The 25,043-nt window shown below is 36.2% G+C and overlaps 1 protein-coding gene across 1 annotated transcript in view; it reads left to right on the top strand.

Moving 5' to 3' along the window:
• The window catches only part of EFCAB3 (EF-hand calcium binding domain 3), a 494,329-nt gene that overhangs the window by 242,302 nt on the left and 226,984 nt on the right, over nucleotides 1-25,043 (top strand). Inside the window, exons 60-67 of the mRNA XM_070561747.1 lie at nucleotides 202-306; nucleotides 5,911-6,015; nucleotides 6,489-6,542; nucleotides 7,604-7,708; nucleotides 15,150-15,203; nucleotides 16,185-16,289; nucleotides 16,853-16,906; nucleotides 24,470-24,574. Of these exons, the coding sequence (XP_070417848.1) occupies nucleotides 202-306; nucleotides 5,911-6,015; nucleotides 6,489-6,542; nucleotides 7,604-7,708; nucleotides 15,150-15,203; nucleotides 16,185-16,289; nucleotides 16,853-16,906; nucleotides 24,470-24,574 (687 nt within the window). The remainder of the gene's footprint in view (nucleotides 1-201; nucleotides 307-5,910; nucleotides 6,016-6,488; nucleotides 6,543-7,603; nucleotides 7,709-15,149; nucleotides 15,204-16,184; nucleotides 16,290-16,852; nucleotides 16,907-24,469; nucleotides 24,575-25,043) is intronic.

The raw sequence follows: 25,043 nt of genomic DNA, 5'->3' as shown, positions 1-25,043 counted from the left end.
TACTCTTAGAAAAGCCAAATGGAAATTATAATCTTCTTATCAGGAATGGAAAGAACACAAAGATGCAAACTGTATTTTTTGTTGTTGTCTCTTTTATTATAATAGTTATAAATACTCATTAAAGACACTCAAAGACCTAAATGTGTTTTTCATATTTTAAATCATTGAGTTACTCTTATGTTCATTTCTGTCTTTCTTAAGGAGGAAAAGTTGACATCAGCAACCTGAAACCTCTTCTGGAAAAAATGGATATCAAGCTCACTAAAAAAGAACTTGTACAGCTGAGAGAAAATCTACCTACTGATGGTATGGATAGTAGATACCATTGTCCGTCCCCAAACAGAATTTTTTCCAAGTCTTATAGCTGAGAATTTCTAACACTAGATTTAGTTAGTGGCAAGATAAATGTTTAAAATCTTAGGGAACCCTAAAATTAGGAACAAGCCACAGCTGCCAACTATTGCTACTGTCATTCAGCATTGTTTTAAAGGTTCTAGCTACTTCAATGAGAAAATGAGATGAAATAATATTGGGAAAGAGGAAATATTACCTTTAGTTTCAGATGATATTGTTGTATATCTAGGAAACCCAAAAAGCACACAAACTAAAAGAAATCTATTAGAATTACTGAGTCTTAGATAAGCCATTTTGGTTCAGGCAGCTCAATACAAGATAAAAATGCAAAAATTCAGTTGCTTTCCCTAGGCTACCAATAACCCAATAGAAATACAAATAGGAAAAATATCCAATTTATAACATCAATAAAGACCATAAAATATCTAGGAATAAATTTTATAAGAAACAGGACCTGTATGAAGAAAACTATAAAATCTTGTTAAGGAACATAAAATAAAACATTAATTAATGCTCTTGAATGGTAAAGTAACACACAGGATCAGGTTGTTAAATCAGACTTACATGACTCAGAGATCTTACCCAGTATCAAGCTTTACTAATAATCTCAAGGATAAAAGCAATCAAAAAAGCAGATAGAGGTCTGAGATGTCAAGGGCAGCTCCATAGTTCCTTCCTTCCAATGTTGGACATGCCATTCTGGCCCAGAATAGATGAAGTCTCTGTATAAAGGCCACAGGATCACCTCACACAGCAGAAGCATTTATGTTATGAAACATCTCCAGAGAGTTGTATAGCCTATGTGACATTATCCAGGGCACCATGCCTCATAGATCATGAGTTCTATTTGCTGTAAGTAATTCTTAGCCAGAGGCATACTGCTAAGGGCTTTTCAAAAATAAAGTCTCTTCCTTATTGCAAATATTATTAGTCTATTTAACTGGAGAACCAGTCGACAAGGATATTAAACTGGATCACCTGCCTTCTTTTCTTCGAGGGCATCCCCTCAGTGAAGGGAGTTAATGGATTATAGACCACCTGCTTTAACTCTTTCCTCTCAGATGGAAAGATTTAACTAGATTTACTAAAATAAAGATGTCAATTATTCTAAACATATATATATAAATATATATATAATTTAGTATAAATTTTTCAGAATCCCAATGGGGTTTTATTATAAGAACTTATACAATGACTTTAAAGGACAAATGGAAGAATAAATGCCCAACTATAGCCAAGGAAATTGTGAAAAAGAAAACTAGAATGGAGATTTGCCTAACCAGATATTAACACTTTCTATAAACTACTATAATCAAAACAAAATTTCATTGACAAGTAATAGATAAAGAAGTAGACTCAAGAAAATAGAGCTAACAAATAGATTCCAAGATAATGGATAACTTGATCCATATTAAAAAGTAATTTAGAAATAGTACTGGCTATCTGTCTAAAAGAAAATAATTAGAAATCCCCTTAGCTTACAGTATAGACAAAAATATATTCTATGTGAATTGAAGCTCTAAATGTAAAAAAGAACTAAATAAAAATATTAGGGAAAGTTGGGGGAATTTTTATAATGTTGGGTTGATGCAGACTCTTAAAGAAAACAAGACAGGTTACCCAGAGGAAGGAAAAGAAAAACTGGATGTATTTGCCTAAATAAAAAGTTTAATATGTGATGTGGAAAAAGGCACAGTTTTAGTTAGGATTTGATCAAGAAGCCAGAGTGGTTTAGGATAAGGGGCTCATCATAGGGAATAAACTTTACACAGCTATGGAAGCTGGTAAAATCCATGAAGGTTATGATCTGCATCTTATGTGTAGGAGACATAAAGTCTTTTCGTCTAACATGCAGAGAGATACTATCAAAAGTTGGTGTACCAGACTTAGAGTAAACTGAGACACTGCAGAGTAACTCAGGAGAGACCCAGCTGACTGAACTGTTGCATTCCCAGCTATTGCATTCTGCAAGGAGAACAAATCTCTCACCTTTCCTCATTTTCCGTAATTTCTGTTTTCCCTTTGAGTGTCTCCTCCCGTAAACTTCTGAATCAAAGATAGTCATCAGATGATGTGAGAAAATTACAGACACCAGCCAGTTTTCTCTGGCTCCTAGCTTGCCTCTCATTGAATCTGGTTCACTGAAAGCACCCTAACCCCTTCCCTGTGGTAAGGGTCTCCCAAAGCCAATACGGCTTCAGAATATCTCCTCCTTATGGGTCATCTTTCACCTCTTTCAAAAAACATTTAGGTTATTGTTAAGGCTGGGAATGTCAATATTTGAAAATCTATAGGCAACATACCAGTCCAGTGCTATTTAAACACTTCAAGTGAGGAGGAAAAGAATAAAGTTTTCAATATTTTATAGAAAACTGCCATACTATTGCTATCAAAACTCAACAAAGAGAGCTTAATTGGTTAAGCTATCTATTTATATTTGGGTACCAATCAATTAAGAAAAGGTAGAAAAGTAGATTTAAGAAATATCCTGGAAATCAGGAAGATTAATAAAAAACATTCAGTGGAAGACATGGAAAAACCAGCTGAGCAAATCTTCTAGAAAGTGGAATTTTTTAAAACAAATCAAACAATAGAAAGAAAAAGTAGTAATAAATGCAGTCTAGTATTAGATTAAGAAAATTTCTACACCCTGGAATTTTCAGCTATAGAGAAAAAGGCAGAGAAAATTCTCAAACAAAAAATGGAGGAGTGTTTCTGAAAAAATGAAGGACATGAGTATCCAAATGGAATAGCCTACTTTGTGACCAGCACAGATGAATAAAGACTTAGACAAAGCTATACTATTGTAAAATTTCAGAATGCCAAGCAAAATTAAAGTAAATAGTAAATTCTAAAAAAAAAAAAAAGGTAATGGACCAAAGAATTAAAGCCCTAAGTACATTTTAAAGTTATAAAAGTAATCTATAAAAAATTTAAAATAAAAATATTCCCAAAATAATTGAAAAGGGGATTAAGGGATGAAGTCGTGTTGGAAGTGAAATAAATTTTCATCTTTTATAACAACTAATAGACATCCTTTAACGTTGATTCCCCAAGAAATACAAGAATAAGCATATCATTTAGAGTTATAGAGGAAACAACCGGAAGAACTAAAAACAAAATAGCCAAGAAAGTGGTTACTGCTGAGAAGGAGAACCCAAGGGTAAGAGATTGGGGAAGGATAGAAGGTAGATATTCTGTGTATTTTGTATCCATATATATTGATTTTTATCCCTAATTCTTTTTTTCCAGTTTTATTGAGATATAATTGACATAATATTCTATAAGTTTAAGAATGATTTTATGTGTATATTTTACAATATGATTACCACAATAAGTTTAGTTAACATACATCACCTCACATAGTTACAAATGTTTTGTTCTTATGATGACAGCTCTTAAGATCTGTTCACTTAGCAATTTTTAGATACACAATACAGTACTGTTAACTATAACATCATGCTGTACATTATATCTCCAGAAATTATTTATCTTATAACTGGAAGTTTGTACCTTTTGACCACCTTCATCCATTTCCCCCATCCCTCAACCTCAGCCTCTGGCAACCACCAGCCTGTTGTCTCTGTTTCTATGAGTTCGGTTTTTTTAGATTAAACATATAAGTGAGATCATACAGTGTTTACCTTTCTCTGTCTTATTTCACTTAACATAATGCCTTGAAGGTCCATCTGTATTGTCACAAATGGCAGATTTTCTTCTTTTTTATGATGGAATAGTATTTCATTGTATATGCAAACCACATCTTCTTTATCCATTCATCCATCAATAGACCGGTTGTTTCAGGTCTTTGCTATTGTAAATTATGCCGCAGTGAAATGGGAGTGCAGATATCTCTTCAAGATAGTGATTTTGTTTCCTTCAGATATATACTCAGAAATGTAATTGCTGGGTCAGATGGTAGTTCTATTTTTAATTTTTTGAGGACCCTCCATACTCTTTTCCATGGTGGTTGCACCAATTTACGCTTTCACCAACAGTGTACAAGGGTTTCCTTTTCTCCAAATCCTCACCAACACTTATGTCTTGTCTTTTTGATGATAGCTGTTATAATAGGTGTGAGGTGATACCTCACTGTGGTTTTGATTTGCATTTTCCTGATGATTAGTGGTCTTTTCATGTACCTGTTGGATGTTTGAATATTTTCTTTGGAAAAATGTGTATTCAGATCCTTCACCCAGTTTTTAATTGTATTATTTAGTTTCTTTGCTATTGAGGTGTATGAGTTCCCTATATATTTTGGATATTAACCGCTTATCAGGTATATGGTTTGTAAATGTTTTCTCCCATTCCATATGTTGTGTTTTCGTTTTGTTGATTTTTTTTTTCTGTACAGAAGCTTTTTGGTTTGATGTGGTCTCATTTGTTTATTTTTTATGTTGTTACTTGTGCTTTAGATGTCATATCCAAAAGAAGTGATTGCCAAGACCAATATCAAACAGCTTTTTCTCTATGTTTTCTTTGGGAGTTTTATGGTTTCAGGTCTTAACATTTAAGTCTTTAGTCCATTCTGAGTTAATTTTTGTGAGTGGTGTAAGATAGCGATAGAGTTTCATTCTTTTTCATGCAAATATCCAATTTTCTTCATGTCTTAATTGCTATTTGCTAATTCTATCACTTTACCTCGTATTTGTTTAATGTTTTTATATCCAATAGTCCAGAAGTTGGAGTATTTTCTGATGTGTTTTCCATTGCACTCCACTTTTCTTAAAGACAACCAAAATCTATGGTAAAAGGTGAAATGGATCTTTGGAAAAGATCTTAGTAATCACTTAATGGAGAGATGATAGGTTCTACATGTAGATGAAATTATTAGGATAAGCCAGTTTCAGGTTGCTAATTGACAAGAGAGACATATAATACCCATTTCTTGTCATTGCCATTTTGAGTGTGTTGGACCCAAGCTTTCCAAGCAGCAGAAGCCAAGGCAGGATTAAACTTGCAAGGATATTATTAGGGGAAATGCCTGTGTAAGAGAAAATGGGGAGGGAACCTGAAAAAGCTGGGAGACTGTCAGACTGCAATGCAAATCTGACACCAAGTGAAAGAGAAAGGAAGAAAAGTTGGGTGGAAGCATCCTAGATTGCCATGCCATCTAAGGAAGGTCTGACAAGGCCTTCAAGGAACATTCTGGCCAAAGTCAGCCATCTCATATCTCCCAAGAATAGGCCTCCCTTGGTATCTCTGCTGCACTCAGTCATTGGCCAGGAGAACCCTGTAGGAGGCATGGCCTTAGTGCAAAAACATAGATGAAAAGCCACAGCTGAGACCCTTGGTCAATTATGTTATCTGTAGTTGGAAGTCCTACAGGCATATTCTCATGGCCACCATTGAGAGTGCTGTCTCTTATCACACTTTAGAAAACAAATTGTTTCTGTGAATGACATTATCTCTGTGTACTTGGCCTGAGCTCAGTGGCCGTTACTTTCCCAAGCCCATACTTGAATTGTATAGGCATCTTAAATTAGTTTCATTATTTGCAATCATTTGATTATACTTAAATTATATGTATGTCATGATTTCCATCCTTTTATTAAGGAGGAAATGTTGATATCAATGATGTAAACACTGTTCTGGAAAACATGGGAATAGAGCTCAAAGATAAAGAAGGTTTGGAACTGGTGAAAAATCTGCCTTTTGATGGTAAGCATTTCAAATACTGATGTAACTTAAAAAGAGCTTTTAGACTTCTCTGTGAGAACCTCTAAAATTATCTCCATTTCTTAAGCTTTGGAAAATAGAAAGTCCATTTCAAAGAATATATATTTAGAATGTCCATTTATGTAAGTGAATCCCTATCTATGCACTTTTAGTTTGGGAAACAGCATCCCCATTATGGTGAATAATATTATCAAGAGTGGAAAAAAAAGGTTAGTCTGGGATTTGTGGAAAGAAGACAAACATTGATAGTTTAGAAGTGCATAAAGGCAGAATTGGGAAGAAGAAAAGAGATGTGTATGTTGTAGAGTGCCTGCTGTGCTAAATTTCCCCAATTTTCTCTCAAATTTTATAATAAGAGAAGTTTCTAGTGAAAATCCTGAAAAGTCGGTTTTCCTGAGAGTATTCTAGTGATTATCTACATTTCTCTGTGCCTTAAATTCTACCTTTTCTGACAGATGATGACAAGATCTTTCAAAACAGGTTACTAGAAGTTGTGAAGTCTCTTAAAGGTGAGAAGTATAATGAGAACTGAGACAAATATGGGATCCTCATATTTATACTGTTTCCAAGATAATAAATTGGTGAATACTGCCGTCTTTTATATATACTGATTGAAAATTTATGCTCCCAGTGAAGATCAATCTTCACTTTAATAGCTGATCTTCTACTTTATATCTAGGAAGAAAGTCCTCCACTGTCTCAAGAATTTTCCAAGCTTTTCAAGAAAAGAAATATCAAATTTCAAGTTTTCATAGCAAAAAGTATCAGAAAGGATTAGCAGTGAATCAGGGAATTTAATCAGTCTCAGATAAAAACTAAACTGAGGTGTTATGCTAAGCGAAATAAGTCAGACAGAGAAAGACAAATACTGTATGATTGCACTCATATGTGGAAAATAAACAAACACACGTAGATAAGGAGAACAGTTTAGTGGTTACCAGAGGGGGAGGGGTTGGGGGCAGGGGGTATGGGGGAAAGGAGCACATAAGTATGATGACAGATAAAAACTAGACTATTGGTAGTGAACACAATGCAGTCTATACAGAAACTGATATATAATAATGTACACCTGAAATTTACACAATTTTATAAGCCAGTATGACCTCAATAAAATAATTTTTTAAAAGTAAGCTGAGAGTTCAGTTATCAAAACATATTGTTCAAAAGTAAAGAATCTTTGCCTCCAGACCTAGAGTCCTCTTAGCATTTATTCAATGCTATTTAAAAGTTTGTGTTGTATAGGCTGGTCCCCAAGAGAAGTCTCAAGGGAAGTGACCTTAATTCTAACTTTATAGCTGGCTTTATAGGCATAAAGTCCTTAGCCTCATTACTAAAATTGATGGGTTTTTTTTCAAATTTTAGAACAAGCATTATTAACCGTAGTAGATACTGAGGGGAGAGGTCTGTGAATAGGTTTTAGAGAATACATGACCCTCCTGAAATTATATGCAATCTTCATGAGCACTGCCATACAACTCATAAAATTCACAACAGGATATGTATTTCCAAAAGGTTTAAGAACCTCTCTTTTGGAGGTATGTAATTTTCTTCATGGACTGACTTTCCTTAGGTGGGAACGTCAATGTCAACAACTTGAGCACCATACTGGATAATATGGGAATCAAGCTCGCAGATGAGGAACTTAGGGATCTGACTCAAAATCTCCCTGTTGATGGTGAGCAAGTCTTCAGATACCATATTTAGACACTGGGAAAGTTTAGGTATAAGAACCATTGGCAATAAAGTTGCTAGGGAAAGAGAGTTTAGGAATGGTAATCTACCCTGACAGTAATCTACAAGCTATAAATGTAAGCAAAGCATGTAAGCAGCCAGTTACCAAAATCAATATGAAAACATTGCACTTTGTATGTGTGTCTTTTATATCATCTACTCCTATTATGGCCAGTAGTAGACAGTCTCCCAGATTTTGAATAGAAAAATCCAGGCTTTTTAGATGATGGTACTTCTGAATTTCTTCCCATTACTAACACATATGAGTTGGAGATATTATAGAACTATAACTTATAGATACAGAAAACAGATTAGTAGTTGCCAGAGGCAAGGGATGGGGGGGGTGGGCCAAATGGATGAAGGGTGTCAAAAGGTACAAACTTCCAGTTATAAAATAAATAAGTTATGTGGATACAATGTACATCATGGTGACTATAGTTAATAATACTGTATTGCATATTTGAAAGTCGCTGAGAGAGTAAGTCTTAAAAGTTCTCATTGGACGAGTGATGTCAGCATCATGGTGGAGTAAGTTGTTCCCTGAGTCTCTCCTCCCTAAGTTATAACTAAATGGGCATTTGTTAATCAACAGAGGATTCCCTACAAACAACAATAGGACATCGGAGAGGTCCACATAGCCATACATCTGAAGGTGGGGGCACTGGGTCCCTGGGAAGCAGTGGAAGGAGGTGAACAGATCACTCCCCCTCCCCAGTGGCAGTGATCTAGGTTGCAGGTCCTTACACAGCAACTGGCACAACTGTAAGAGGAGGCAGGGAAGCAGGCAGACCTTCACGTGAACACTTTTGCTTTCAGAGTTGCAGCCTGGCCCATGGGAGTGCCCACCATGCCACAGCAGCCCTGCTCATAGGAACACTCAACACTGAGTAGTGCAACTCAGCCCTCATGGAGGAGCCCCCACCAAGCATGACAGCTCAGGCAAACCACCCGCAAGCAGAGAGTGGGCCTGTGCACGTGAAAGAAAGTACCCCTCCCCTTCCACCTAGCGCACCAACTCAGCCAGTCCACAGCCAAGGCAGTGGTCCTGCACCAGAGCACCTATGCGTGTGTGTGTGTGACCTGCCAAGTGGCTGTGGCCAGTGGGCAAATGCAGAGGAGCACTACTGACACAACTTCCAGTATACACAGCAGGTTCAGAAAAAACAGCTCCTACCCCAACCCTGCAGGGGTGGCAGTTAGAATCTGTGACCTGATACTACTACAAATGCCTTGGCAGAGGATCAGTTCATCAAACACCATGAAAAACTACAGTAACATTTCAGAGCCAAAGGAAAATGACAGGTCTCCAGAAACCAATCCTGAAGTCACAGAAATTTGGATTTTAAATGACGGAGAATTCAAAATACTTGTTGTAAAGAAACTCCACAAGTTACAAGAAAACTCAGAAAGACAGTTCAATGAGCTCAGCAATAAAATTAATGAGCAGAAAGAATTCTTCACCAAAGAAAAATCAAACAGAAAATCAAACAAACAGAAATTCTGGAGATGAAGAACACAATGAATGATATTAAAAAATGATCTAGAATTCTTAAAAAACAAAGCTGACATTGTGGAGGACAGAATTAGTGATTTGGAGGACAGAAACAGAAATGCTTCAGATGGAGGAGAGAGAACTAAGACTTAAAAAACAATAAAGGAATTCTTCAAGAAATATCCAACTAAAATAGGAAATGCAACATAATGATTATAGATATTCCAGAGGGAGAAGGGAGCAAAGAGTTTGTTCAAAGAAATAATAGCTGAGAACTTCCCAAACCTGGGGAAGGAACTGGATTTACAAGTACATGAGGTCAATAGAACTCCTAGTTTCATCAATGTAAAAAGACTTCCAAGTCATATAATAGTAAAACTGGCAAAAATAAATGACAAAGAAAAAGTATTAAGGGCAGCCAGCAGAAGAGAATAATCTACAAAGGAACCCCTATCAGGCTTTCAGTGGATTTCTCAGCAGAAATCTTACAGGATAGGAGAGAAAAGAATGATATATTCAAAATACTGAAAGACACAAACTTTCAGCCAAGAATACTCTATCCAGTGAAACTCTCCTTTAGATACGATGGAAAAATAAAAGCTTTCCCAGATAAACAAAAGCTGATGGAGTTCATTGCCACTAGACCTCTCTACAAGAAATGATCAAGGATACCCTCATACCTGAAACAAAATGGCAAAAGTTTATAAAGCCTTGAGCAAGAAGTTAATAGAATATCAGAAAATTGCAGTTCTCTATCAGAACAGGTTAGCAAACAATTATAACATAAAAGATAAAGGGAATGAAAGCATCAAAAATAACTCTGAATACTTCAATTCAGTCACAAACAACACAAAACAGAATAATTTGTGACAACAATAACTCAGAAGGGGAAGAGGAAAGGGATGGAACCCAGTTATGTTAATGGAGATAAGAGGCTATCATAGAATGAACTATCTCATCTACGAGATCTCTCATCCAAACCTCATGGTAACCACTAAAATAAAAGTCAGAACAGGGACACAAATCATTAATACACAGCTGAGAAAATCACCAAACTGAAATGGTAGTCATAAATATAACAGAAGAGAAACAACTGAAGTATAGAAAAACCAGAAAACAAGAGATAAAATAGCAGTATTAAACCCTCATGTAATAATCACTCTAGGGGCCAGCCTCATGGCTGAGTGGTTAAGTTCACACACTCCACTTTGGTGACCTGGGGTTTGGCTGGCTCAGATCCCAGGGACAGATATAGCACCACTCGTCAGGCCATGCTGAGGTGGCATCCCACATATCACAACCAGAAGGACCTGCAACTAGAATATACAACTGTGTACTGGGGGGCTTTGGGGAGAAGAAGAAGAAAAAAAAAAGAACAAGGTTGGCAACAGATGTGAGCTCAGGTGCCAATCTTTAAAAAAAAAAGAAAAAAGAAAAAGAATCACTCTAAATGTAAATGGATTGAAAAACAAAAGACACAGAGTAACTGAATGAGTTAAAAAACAAGACCCAAGAATATGCTGCCTTCAGGAAACACACCTCAGCTCTGAAGATAAACACAGGCTCAGAGTGAAGGGATGGAAGACAATACTCCAAGCAAATGGCAAGCAAAAGAAACAGGTATTGCCATACTTATATCAGACAAAGTAGACTTCAAGATAAAAAACACAATGAGGGGCAAAGAGAGGCAGTATATAATGATAAAAGGGATATTCCACCAACAGGACATAAGACTTATCAATATATATGCCCCTAACACAAGAGCAACAAAGTATATAAAGCAACTATTAACAAACCTAAAGGGAGAAGTTGACAGCAACACAATAATAGAAGAGGACCTCAACACCCCGCTTAAGTCAATGGATAGATAATCCAGAAAGAAAATCAACAAGGAAATGGTGAACTTAAATGAAAACCTAGACCAGATGGACTTAATAGATATATATATAGAGAACATTCCATCCAAAAACAGCAGGTTACACACTGTTCTCAAGTGCCCATGGAACATTCTGAAAAATAGATCATATGTTGGGAAACAAGGCAAGCCTCAGAAACTTAAAAAGATTGAAATCATATCAAGCATCTTTTCCAACCACAATCCAATGAAACTAGAAATCAACTGCAAGAAAAAAGCTGGGAAAGTCACAAATATGTGGAGACTAAACAACCATTGGCTCATTGGAGCAATCAAAGAATAAATAAAAAAATATCTGGAGACAAATGAAAATGAAAATACAACATATCAACTCTTATGGGATGCAGCAAAAGCAGTTCTAAGAGGGAAATTCATAGCAATACAGGCCCACCTCAACAAACAAGAAAAATGTCAAATAAGTAATCTTAAACTACACCTAACAGAACTAGACAAGGAAGAAAATACAACGCCCAAAGTCAGCAGAAGGAGGAAAACAATAAAAACTAGAGCAGAAATAAATGAAATAGATACTAAAAAACAGTAAAAAGGATTGATGAAACTAAGAGCTGTTTCTTTGAGAAATAAAAAAAAATTGACGAACCCTTAGCCAGACTCACTAAGAAAAAAAGAGAGAAGGCTCAAATAAATAAGATTAAAAATAAAAGAGGAGAAATTACAATAGGTACCACAGAAATACAAAGGATTATAAGAGAATACTAAGAAAAACTATATGCCAACTAATTGGATAACCCAGAAGAAATGGATAAATTTTTAGACTCATACAAGCTCCCAAAACTGAAACAAGAAGAAATAGAGAATCTGAACAGACCAATCACAAGTAAAGATCTGAAACAATAATCACAAACCACCCAAAAAACAAAAGTCCAGGACTAGATGGCTTCCCTGGAGAATTCTACCAAACATTCAAGGAAGATTTAATACCTATCCTTCTCAAACTAGCCCAAAAAACTCATGATTGAACACTTTCTAACTCATTCTATGAGGCTAACATCACCCTGATACCAAAACCAGACAAAGACAACACAAGGAAGGAAAATTACAGGCCCATATTGGTGATGAACATAGATGTAAAAAAACTCAACAAAATATTGGGAAACCAAATACAGCAATATACTAAAAGGATCATACACTGTGATCAAGTGGGATTTATACCAGGGATGCAGGGATGGTTCAGCATTCACAAATCAATCAATGTGATACATCAGATTAACAAAATGAGGAATAAAAATCACGTGATCATCTCAATAGATGCAGAGAAAACATTTGACAAGATCCAACATCCATTTATGATGAAAAAACTCTAAATAAAATGGGTACTGAAGGAAGGTACCTCAACATAATAAAGGCCATATATGACAAACCCACAGCCAATATCATACTTAATGGTGAAAAAATGAAAGCCACCCCTCTGAGAACAGGAACAAGACAAAGGTGCCCACCCACTCTCACCAGTCCTACTCAACGTAGTACTGGAGGTTTTGGCCAGAGCAATTAGACAAGAAAAAGAAATCCAAATTGGCCTTGAAGAAGTGAAACTTACTGTTTGCAGATGATGTGATTTTATATATAGAAAATCCTAAATAATCCATCAGAAAACTATTAGAAATAATCAACACCTACAGCAAAGTTACAGGGTACAAAATCAACTTACAAAAATTAGTTGCATTTCTATACTCTAATAATGAACTAACAGAAGGAGAACTCAGGAATACAATCCCATTTACAATTGCGACAAAAAGAATAAAATATCTAGGAATAAATTTAACCAAGGAGGTGACAGACCTTTACATTGAAAATTATAAGATATTATTAAAAGAAATCAAAGATGACATAAAGAAATGGAAGGATATTCTGTGCTCATGGATTGGAAGAATAAACTTAGTTAAAATGTCAATATTACGTAAGGCAATCTACAGATTCAATGCAATCCCAATCAGAATCCCAGTGACATTCTTCACAGAAATAGAACAAAGAATCCTAAAATTTATATGGAACAACAAAATATCCCAAATAGCCAAAGCAATCCTGAGAAAAAAGAACAAAGCTGGAGGCACCACAATCAGTGACTTCAAAATATACTACAAAGCTGTAGTAATCAAAACAGCATGGTACTGGCACACAAACAGACATACACATCAGTGGAACAGAATTGAAAGCCCAGAAATAAAACCACATGTTTATGGACAGCTAATCTTTGACAAAGGAACCAAGAAGATACAATGAAGCAAGGAAAATCTCTTCAGTAAATAGTGTTGGGTAAACTGAACAGCCACATGCAAAATGAAAGTAGACCATTTTATTACACCATACACAAAAATTAACTAAAATGGATTAAAGACTTGAATGTAAGACCTAAACCCATAAAACTCCTAGAAGAAAATACAAGAAGTACACTCTTGACATTGGTCTTTGCAGTATCATTTTGAATACCATGTCTACTCAAACAAGGGAAACAAAAGAAAAAATAAACAAATGGGACTACATCAGACTAAAAAGCTTCTGCAAGGCAATGGAAACCATGAACAAAACGAAAAGACAATGCACCAATTGGGAGCAAATATTTGCAAATCATATATCCCATGGGATAATATCCTATTGGATAACCAAATCATATGGGGTTAATTTCCAAAATATGTAAAGATCTCATACAACTCAACAACAACAAAACAAACAACTCAATCAAATAATTGGCAGAAGAGATGAGTAGATTTTTCCAAAAAAGATATACAGATGGCCAACAGGCACGTGAAAAGATGTTCAACATCACTGATTATTAGAGAAATGCAAATCAAAACTACAATGAGATATCACCTGTCAGAATGGATATAATTAACAAGACAAAAAATAGCAAATGTTGGAGAGAATGTGGAGAAAAGGGAACCCTCATACACTGCTGGTGGGAATAAAACTGGTGCAGTCACTATGAAAAATAGTCTGGAGATTTCTCAAAAAATTAAAAATGGATATTTACCATATGATCCAGCTATTGCACTACTCAGTATTTATCCAAAGAATTTGAAATCAATAATTCAAAGAGATTTGTGCACCCCTATGTTCATTGCAGCATTATTCACAATAGCCAAGACACAGAAGCAACCCAAGTGCCCATCAAGGGATGAATGGATAAAGAAGATGTGGTGTATATATACAATGGAATATTACTCAGCCATAAAACGAGACAAAATCGTCCCATTTGCAACAACATAGATGGACCTTGAGAGTATTATGTTAAGTGAAATAAGCCAGGCAAAGAAAGGCAAACACCGCATGACTTCACTCATCTGTAGAAGATAAACAAATAAATGGATAAAGAGAACAGATTAATGGTTACCAGAGAAGAAGGGGGTTGGGGGATGGGTAAAAGGAGAAAAGGGGCACATATATATGGTGATGGCTAAAAATTAGACTGTTCGTGGTGAGCACAATGCAGTCTATACAGAAACTGATAAATAATAATGTATACCTGAAATTTCTTGATGTTATAAACCACTATGACCTCAACAAAATAATTGAGAACAAAGTTCTCATTACAAGAAAAAAAATTCTGTGACTATGTATAATGACATAGTTATTAAATAGACTTATTGTGATCATTTCACGATATATACAAATATCAAATCATTACGTTGTATACCTGAAAGTAATATAATGTTGTATGTCAAGTATACCTAATAAAAAAAATTTTTTAAGAACTATACGTAAAATTTATATTATTGCAATGGTTTTTTTTTAGCCTTAGGTTTTCTTTTTAATGCTACTGAAGGTAATATACGTTGGATAAAATAATAGCATAGAAAATATTATTTCATAAATATTTCTTAAGCAGGTATATGTCAGGCACCTAGGATAGTGCCTGGCACGTAATAAATGAGGATTTATTATCTTTACTCCCATGCTGTCTTTCACAATATATTGTGAGTCTTTTTATCTCAGTGTGACTTTAATCTTCCCCTACAGTTGACAAGAAGATTTCTCTAGAAACATTGATGAATAAAGTGAAAGCTTTTACAGGTAAATGAGAAGTTGATGTAAATCTGGGATTTCAGTCTTTTATATTAAATTTTGTTCTTCAGCAAGAATGACACGCAAATTCGTGAAGCATTCCATATTTTTCAGAGGGAGAAAGTCAAACACCATATGATCTCACTCATAAGTAGATGATAAAAACAATGACAAACAAACACATAGCAACAGAGATTGGATTGGTGGTTACCAGAGGGGAAGGGGGGAGGGAGGAGGGGGAAGGGGGTGGCTGGGCACACGTGTGGTGATGGATTATAGTCTTTGGGTAATGAACATGATGTAATCTACAGAGAATTGGAAATATATTACGATGTACATCTGAAAGTTATATAGTGTTATAATCCAATGTTACTGCAATAAAAAAAATTTTGTTCTTCGGTGGTATTTCTAGTATCTTACTAAATTCTGATGTTTTATTATGAAATATATGCATCTAAAAGTCCCTCAGACTGACATTAGGAAAACTTTTGCAATAGGATACAAGACTATATGTCAGTTTGAAATCCTAAATTCTATGTTGTTTTTGCCAACAATATGCCTTGCTTCACAAGTGTTCAAATAAACATAATCCAGAAACATATAGAAAAAGAGAAAAATGACATGGTGAAGCTTAGAAATAATCAAGATAATGTATTCACTGAAATCATCAACTAATTCTCACCCAAGGATCAAATATTTTTGAAGAATAATTTTGTATAAGAATCTGTTATCTTAATTTATTGATCAGATTTTATTCTGGAAGTTGTATTTTCCAACTTTAGGGAAAATTCTAGTTAATTTATATTAAATATAGTATTTTATAAATACCATAAGACATGCCCAGTGATTTGACAATTGAGAATATTTCTTTTTACTTAGCCCTTCCTCTTGAAATTGGGGTATCATTAACCTGCATAGAACATATTTTATAACTTAAGATAATACCATAGTACCTAAAGTTCCTATGTCTACCATCCACTCTTTTGAAAGGAGAAAAGATTGATTCTAGTGACCTCAAAAATGTCCTGGGAAACCTGGGGATTGAGCTCACAGATAAGGAAAAAGAGAAGCTGCTGGAAACACTGCCAATTGATGGTGAGCCATCATAGAAATCACAGAGGCCATCTAGGAACCTCATTTATTTGTGTCTTTAAGTCTGTGTAAAAATCTCAAATTCTGTTTCTGTTTATTTTCCTCTAAAAGTGAGAAAGAAAAAAATATTAAGGACAATGAGTTCTAAGTTATACAGGAACCTTGTCATTGTCATTTAGAATTTATATTGGAAGTTAAGTAACCCTTCAGACAAAAGTTGACATTAACAGCTAAACGTGTTGTTACCCCTCAAGCCTCTAACTTGCTTATATCATAAAGAAAAAAAGAAAAATAAGAGATCAATGATAAAATGAAGATAGGAAGCAGAAGTAAAAAGAAAGGGAAGCAATAGTTATGTTTGAGCAAATTGACTCTCAGGTACCGGAATGGAAAGGTTTGTCACAATGAGAAAGTTTCTCTTCCCTAACTTCGTTGTTTTAGACGAAATAGAATAAAAATTAGAGACAACTCTTCTTAAAATGTTATTTCTGAAATTATTTAATTCATGCCACCTTTGTGATTTCATGTTAGTTTCACCATTACATAAATTATGTTTTTTCTTACAGCTGCTGGAAAGGTATATGAAAAGAGGTTGCTGAAGGGTCTGAAGTCTCTCAACAGTGAGTAAGAAACCCAATTAAAAGTCATATTGTCTGACATTCCCCAACTTTATACCATTTAATTATGAATCCTGGCTCCTCACTTTGGTATAATTCCTTATTTATAATTCTTTCAGTCTATCCACATTTTACCTGATAACAGCATATATTATATAGTAGGAAGTTCCACTCTTGCAGTTTTTTCAACTCTGTACATTCCCTTCCCCTCAAAAAACAATCAAACCCAGGAAAGCACAGCATAAGTGAAGTGAGGGATTAGCTTTACCCAAGGAATTTGGTCAATTGTATAAGTAGTTAATATAGAAACTTGGGCAAAAAATATATATATAGCCTCTATTTATTGTGTACAAGTACTAGGTTTGTTGTCTACAGTGCCACTTGCCTAAACCCCTTAATATTGTTTTCTTACTAAGACAAGATTTAATTTTAATTATTTTATTGACTTTCTCTGTATACTTGGATAAGTCTATTTGGGATTTTAGCTTTGTTTAAATGGTAGTTATACAAAGACAAAAAATACATTGTATTTTTTGTTTTGTTTTATTTTAAAAGAATGTATGGCCATCATATTAGTTAAGACTTGTTAGGGAAGTAAAATCTCTATGAGTGACATAAAATAAGGGATTTATTATAAGGATTAGACTTTATACAATTGTGAGAGCTGGTGAAGAAGTATATGAAAAGTGTTGTTTTTCCTTCTGGTGGTGGTCCTAAAGTCCTGAATTCACTGTAGTCACAAAGGCCAGCACTCTGAAAGAAAAACTGGACATGAAAGAGTTGGAGAGAACATGGACAAACTAGAACCCATGAGTACAAACTGGAATCTATGTCTATCTATCTTACTTCCCCCACCCTTAAGAATATGAGTGACTTGCAAAAGAAACTGGCATTCTTCTTCATGGAGATGTACATGTGCCTAGCCCAAGACTAGGAGTGTCTAAAGGAGATGTGGCAAGAGCCAGAAGTTCTAGTTGGCTTCCATCCCATGCCAATAAGGTGAACCAGGAGATTAACAACAATATCGTGAGCTGTAATGGCACCTTCCCTGCACCAGCCTTTAAACTGTAATAGCAGCTGCTTCACTTCTGCCTTCCAAATATCATGCAAAATTTTCTGTGGCCAGCCAGAAGTATATAAGGAATTTATATAAATATAATTCCAGCTTAACTAATTTGACACAATGAAAATCTATCACCATCCATCCCTTGGCAATTTGGCACCCATACATACCTCTTTAACTCTTCTTATATTTCAAATAAAAACAATAATGACCATTTCTCATACAACCAAAACTATGCTAACCCTCTTCTCAGAAAATCCCTGCTATCACTTCATCCATCTCTAGATTATATCCATTTATTTTCTAATTGAGTCACATTCCTCCTTGACATCCTCTACTTAAACAATGACATATAAGGCTACCTACTCTTAACAAATCTTATATAAATGATGGTTGGATGGGAGAGGAGATAAAAAGAAAAGAATTGGCTAAAATATTCACAAATATGTTTATATGAAAGTAATATAGAAATACTCATAAGTATTACAATTCTGTGCAGTCTTTTAGCAACTGGTCGTGTGGTTGTAGCTGGCATAATATCTTTCTTCTTTCACTTACATTTTATATTGCTTTTTACCTCACTAAACCCTTTGGCTGCTCCTACCTCCTTACCTGGTGGGTGATCCTAAAGTTTACTCCTGAAAGATAAGGACCATTATCAGTCCCGCCTGTATTGTATTGAGTTGTTTAATTTACAACTAACTTTAATCACAGGACAAGGGAATACCAATAGGTGTCCTAGATTCTTGAGAGGTAGTAGCTCAATTTCCCTGTATTGGTCAGGATCAGTCACTCCAACCAGCAAAGTCATCCCTTTCTTTACTTGTTGATTCATAGCAAGAGGAAGACAAAGTGGCCCAGACCCAGTTTTTTCCTTTCTTCAGTCAATTGGTCATAGGATATTCTTTTTTTTTTTTTCCCACTTAGTTGATATGCAATTGACATGTAACATGTTGGCCTGATGCACACTATATTGCAGAATGATTATCACATCCATCACCTCTCATAATTTTTTTTTGGTGAAAATACTTGAGATCTACTCTCTTAGAAACTTTCAAGTATATAATATGATATTGTTAAATATAGTCACCATACTGTATATTCAATCCCCAGAATCTCTGTCTTTGATTTTAGACAGTTTTACTATAATACATCTTGGAGAAATTCATTTGTGGTTGAAGTTTTGGGGGGACCTAAGAATCTTATGAACTTGGCTGTCCAACTCTCTTGCCAGATTTGGGAACTTCTCATCCTTTATTTCTTTAAATAAGCATTCTGCCCCTTTCTCTCTCTCTCTACTCCTTCTGGGACTCAGTATTACATAGATTGTTTCTCTTACTGGCATCCCGTAGTTCATATAGGTTTTCTTCACTCTTTTTCCTCCTCTAACTGGGTAATTTCAAATGATCTTTCTTCTACCACACAGATTCTTTCTTCTGTTTGATCCAGTCTTCTGTTAATGCTCTCTGTTGCATTTTTTATTTCATTCATTGTATTCTTCAGTTCTAGATTTTCTATTTGGCTCTTTTTCATGATTTCTATCTCTATTAAACCTCTCATTTTCTTCTTTAGTGTTTTCCTGATTTCATTTAATTGTCTTTCTGTATTTTCTGGTAGCTCACTGAGCTTCCTTAAAACAACTACTTTGAAATTTTTATTGGACAAATCACATATCTCCATTTCTTTGGGGTTGGTTACTATTGTGTTCCTTTGGTGGTGTCATGTTTCCTTGATTTTTCGTGTTCCTTGAAGCCTTGTGTTGCTGTCTTCACATTTGAAGAAGCATCACCTCCTCCAGTATTTTCTGACTGGCTTCAGGAGAGAAATGCCTCCATCAATCCTGTAAAGGATTCTGAGGCTTTCTCAGACCATTTCTACAGATATGTCCGCTCCATTCTTCTTGTTCCCTCTTGAGGGGGAATTCTTAAGATTGTATGCCTACAAAGCCAGGCCAGATGCTGACAGCCTCTTGTTTGCTTTCCCTGAGTGATCTAAATTCTCGGGTTTCTGTGCTTTTTCCCATCATGCTTAGTTGGGCTGGCTTTCTGAGCATGATCATTAGCCATCTGCAAAGGCTTGCTCTTGCTGCTGTTGGGGGCACACACAGGGAGCCAACCACAGGGATGGGGGAGGTGCACAGAGCATTAGGGGTGCCCATGGCCAGTTGGGCAGATCTTCAGGCATCTCCAAAGGCTCATGGGTGGGCTTCCTGGTGGAATCTGCCAAGCAGTTAGTAGGATCCACATCCCTTTGATACTTTTTATTCCATGACTTGGCTGCTGTCTTCCCCCGAGTCATGCAGTTCATGACTCAGTGATTTGGATGGGGTGAGCATCATTTGACAGCATTTTGCGTAGCTGGGGAAGCTGGGTGCTCACTCACATGCTCTTGCTTCCCTCCATGGGAGAATTCATGAGCCTAGAAGGTCTCTCTTGGCATTGCACTGTGCTGTCTTTGGGGAGGACTGATGAGGGTAAAGTGAAACTGTTCCTCTTACTCTCTTCAGTGTATCAGTCTTGGGTTTTTTGCTCCAAAGGTGTGACAGAACTTCTCCACTGGACTCCTGGACTTCAAAGGCTCTCTTGTCCATGGTGATTGTTCTTAGAGGGTGAGACAGTAGAAAACTCCTATATCACCATTTTGATGATGTCATTCCTCCCATGGAGAATTCTTCACAAAACCTAGCTATAGATTGAAAGAAAAGAGGCAATATACAAAGAGGAGTGGGCATGGGCATCTGGGCTCCTTGCTCATGCAGTTTACTTATGCTTTCAGGATCTGCTTAAGCCCAATCCTGTATAAAACACTTTCATTTGTTAACAGGGTGCTGTCATGCATGCCCAACTTTATGATTTGATGGGTCAGATAATATCTACTTCAAGATGGGCAGCTCAGTTTGCATGGTAACTTAGTGATCATTGGGCAAGTATTCAGCCTCCTGAGGGCTAGGTAGCAAGCTAGAAACTGTTTCTCAAAAGTAAAATAATTATCTGCAGAGAATGTCATATCCTTGATCAAAAATCCTAAAGATCTTTGCTGGATTCACCCATAGTGTTGTTGACACAAATAGTCTATAACCAACCTGTAAATAAAAATTGGGGTGAGTTTATTATGAGCCAGAGTGAGGATTATAACCCAGGAAGGCCTTACAAGGCGTTCCAGAGAAGCATGGGTTTCAGTACAGTCTTATATCTTTTTAGAACAAAGAAGGTACATTAAACGCATTCAGGATAGATTTTCAAATAGGTATTTGGTTGCAAATTAGCAGATCAACATGACCATGATAACAGGAAAGAGACTAATCTGGGCATTACCAATAGAGCGTTGTTACCAGTAGGGCATAGGAGGGGAAGTATGCATTCTTTATCTCAAGAGAGATTCCTTACTTTAATGGCAAAGCAGATGTACAATGTATGTTTGGTAGGCCATAAGTCAGGCTTTGTAGTTCAAGCTGAATCAGTTTTGAACTTGAATAGTTACCCCATATACCTCAGAATGTGAAAATCTCTTGTCAGTGTTCTTCCAAAGGCTCCATCCAGCTTCCGTATCACCTTAGAAGGGTTTTTTTTTTTTTTTTTTTTTTTATTTTATTTTTTTTCCTTTTTCTCCCCAAAGCCCCCCGGTACATAGTTGTGTATTCTTCGTTGTGGGTTCCTCTAGTTGTGGCATGTGGGACGCTGCCTCAGCGTGGTCCGACGAGCAGTGCCATGTCCGCGCCCAGGACTCGAACCGACGAAACACTGGGCCGCCTGCAGCGGAGCGCGCGAACTTAACCACTCGGCCACGGGGCCAGCCCCAAGAAGGGTTATTTTTTAATTGTCCTAGACAGCAGGACCTTTGGAATTTAACCAAAGTAGTAAGTCCTTGAATTTTTGTGGGCTTTGTTTTCAACCTTTTGACATGCATGTGCCCTACCAAATTATCTAGATTAGGTGCTACTGCCTGCTCTCCAGGTCCAATCAGCATTTCATCATCAGTATAATGGGCCAGCATGATGTGTTATGGAATGAAGAGGAGATCAAGGTCCCTACAGATTAGATTATGACCTAGGACTGAAGAGTTGATATAGCCCTGAGATAGGACAGTAAAGGTATATTGCTAGCTGTACCAGCTGAAAGAAAACTGCTTCATATGGTTCTTACTAATAAGCATAAAGAAGAAAAGCATTCACCAGATCAATGACTACATACTAGGTGTCAGGAGATATTGTTGATTTGCATCAGTAACAAAACCACATCTGGAATAGTAGCTGCAATTGGAGCGACCACCTAATTAAGTTTGCAATAATCAATTGTCATTCTCTAAGAGCTGTCTTCTGCACAGATCATATAGGCAAATTGAATGGGAATATGATAAGAATCACCACCCTTGCATCTTTCAAATTCTTTATGGTAGTACTAATCTCTGCTACCTCTTAAGAAATGTCATATTGCTTTTGGTTTATAATTTGGGTAAGTGAAGACAATTTTACTGGATCTTTCCTAATATAACAGCACTTATCCTCAAGTCAGGGAACATATGTGGGAATTCTGCCAATTGCTCAGTATGTCTATTCCAACTCTGCATCTGGAATTGGGGAAATGACCACAGGGTCATTTCAATGATCCTCCAGATCTATTGTGTGACGGAACCAAGCCAAAACTCTATGATAATGCTTACCTTACTCCCATAAACCCCTACTCTGGATGGTGGACCACGGTCACATTTTGGTTCAGAGCCAGTGTACAGTACTTCCCAAAAAAGTCTGCTTATATCCCCTTCTCCAATGCACAGTTATCCTGAGATAAGTCTCCAGATGCCATCTTCAAGGAGACCTGTTCTCCTCTTCAATCAAGGGGCTCTAACTCTTGTTAATTGGTTCAACGTCTGGGAATTGATTGAGGGGCTATAGCTCTCTTTCGTTGTTATTCAAGGTAGACTTTTGTTCACCAGATCTAGAACTTTTTTGCTTATTCAGACCAAGCAAATCTTTAGTAGGCTGTCCCTCTGTTTCTGCTCTGGGGGTACCACAATTATTTATGCAATGCCAAATATCTTTATGAGTTAAACCATTCTGATTGCTGCCTTGACCCTACTGCCTTTTATGGTAACCATATCCATCTTGTCTCTGGCAATTTAGTGCCACAACTTGGCTCCTTCCACCCCAAGATTCCATTATCAACACTGAATTCAGAGAACTTGGTTCATTGGCAGCATTTCCACCATCATTTCTGGCCTACAGAGAATAGCTACCACAGAGCTTGTCAAGGATGCTGGGATCTCCTAATGAATGTATTTCTTGCAGCCTTGATAAAGATATCCTCTAGATCAGAGGTCAGGAAACTACAGACTTTGGGCTAAATCCAATCTGCCACATGTTTTATAAATAAAGGTAGAGCTCTGTTGGAACACAGACACTCTTGTGTATGTACTGTCTGTGGCTGCTCTTGCACTGCAATGGCAGAGTTGAATAGTGACTTCAGACTGGCGTGGTCTCCAAAGCCTCATTTGAAGCCCTGCTCTAGACCTTCCCAGGGAACACAGTGAGAAGGTGAGTGAGCAGGTCTTACGTGATAATTCCACTCCAGCATTCTGATCCTCGCATTCTTTTAGATACTTTCTTCTATAACTGTGCCATCCAGTACACTAGCCACTAGCCACATGTAATTACTGAACACTTGAAATGTGACTAGTCCAAATTGAGATGTGCTGTAAGTGTAAAATACACACTGAACTTCAAAGTCTTAGCACAAAAAATGTAAAATAGCTAATTAATCATTTTTATATTGGTTACATTTGAAATGATAATTTGTTAGAAATATTGGATTAAATAAAATTTATTAAAATTTATTTCATCTATCTTTTTACTTTTTTAATATGACTCTTAGCAAATTTAAAACTACATCTGTGGCTCACATTTGTGGATTAAATTATGTTTCTTTGAACAATGTTGCTCTATAGTGTACCAAGGAAGTTCAGACATTTCAGCTTCACTTAGTATAGGCCATCTTTGGGCCTCAGCTTCAGTCAAATGACTCGGCAAACTGTTAGAGCCATTCCTAGCCACTTGAGCTAACACAATGAATTCAGACTCTCTGCTTATAATACACCCATATCATCAAATTCAGCTCAATCTAACATTATCTGTTTTCCACCCAGGTCAAAAACCCTTGGGATCTATTCTAACCATATAAATTAGTAAAACTTTTACAGTTCTTTTGAAGTGTATTCCAACTCTTTACAAGTCAGACTTGGTATCTTACTACCAGAGGCCTGCTGGACCTTGAGTCTGATTATGGGTCTAGAAGCAATTATGCAATTGTCTTTAAAAATAAGTAAATGATAAATTATAAATAAATAAAGCCATACAGGAAAGGAAATTCTTGGAAATATAGTTTCAACTTAGCTAAGTTGATGAGGTACAAAACCACCACAGTCATTCAAGATACTAAAAATAATATTACTCATGCAAAATTTTGGTACAGTACACTTTTTTCATGTTTCTACATTGTCTCTTTCCTAAGGGGGCAAGGTTCATGTAAATAACCTGGACAGTACTCTAGAAAGATTGGGAATCGAGCTCACAGAAGAGGAACTTGCAAATCTGTCAGAAAACCTACAAGTTGATGGTGAGCACTATAGGTATCTTCAGGGCATCTTTCTGTCTTTGCCTTATATCTCATATGTTTAAAAAATATATTTAATTGACAGATACCTGTTAGAAAATTTGGAGGAGAGCCCAATGTTAAAGACAGAATGAATCTTGGAGCTTCATTATAATTAATCTGAAATCAGCATTATCTTTCCTTAGATATACCAATAATTACAGAGGGTGCTGTTAGGATTCTAATAGATGTAGATTAACAAGAAAGCAAAAGAATAGGGATATGAAAATCTGTAAATGAAGTCAACTGGCCCATTGTTCTGTCCATCCCTCTGTCTACTGAAATCTTCACTCTACAATGAATTCAAAGATTCTTATCATAGCGCACAAGACCTTCGAGCTCCATCTGCCTTCTGATATCATATCTTCTCTCATTTTTTCCTCAAGTCATGTTGAACTACTTGTAGTTTCACATACATAGCAGGATATCCCTA

Source organism: Equus przewalskii, chromosome 10 (assembly GCF_037783145.1).
Source record: "Equus przewalskii isolate Varuska chromosome 10, EquPr2, whole genome shotgun sequence".
Taxonomy (NCBI): Eukaryota; Metazoa; Chordata; class Mammalia; order Perissodactyla; family Equidae; genus Equus; species Equus przewalskii.
This window is presented reverse-complemented; position numbering and strand designations above follow the sequence as displayed.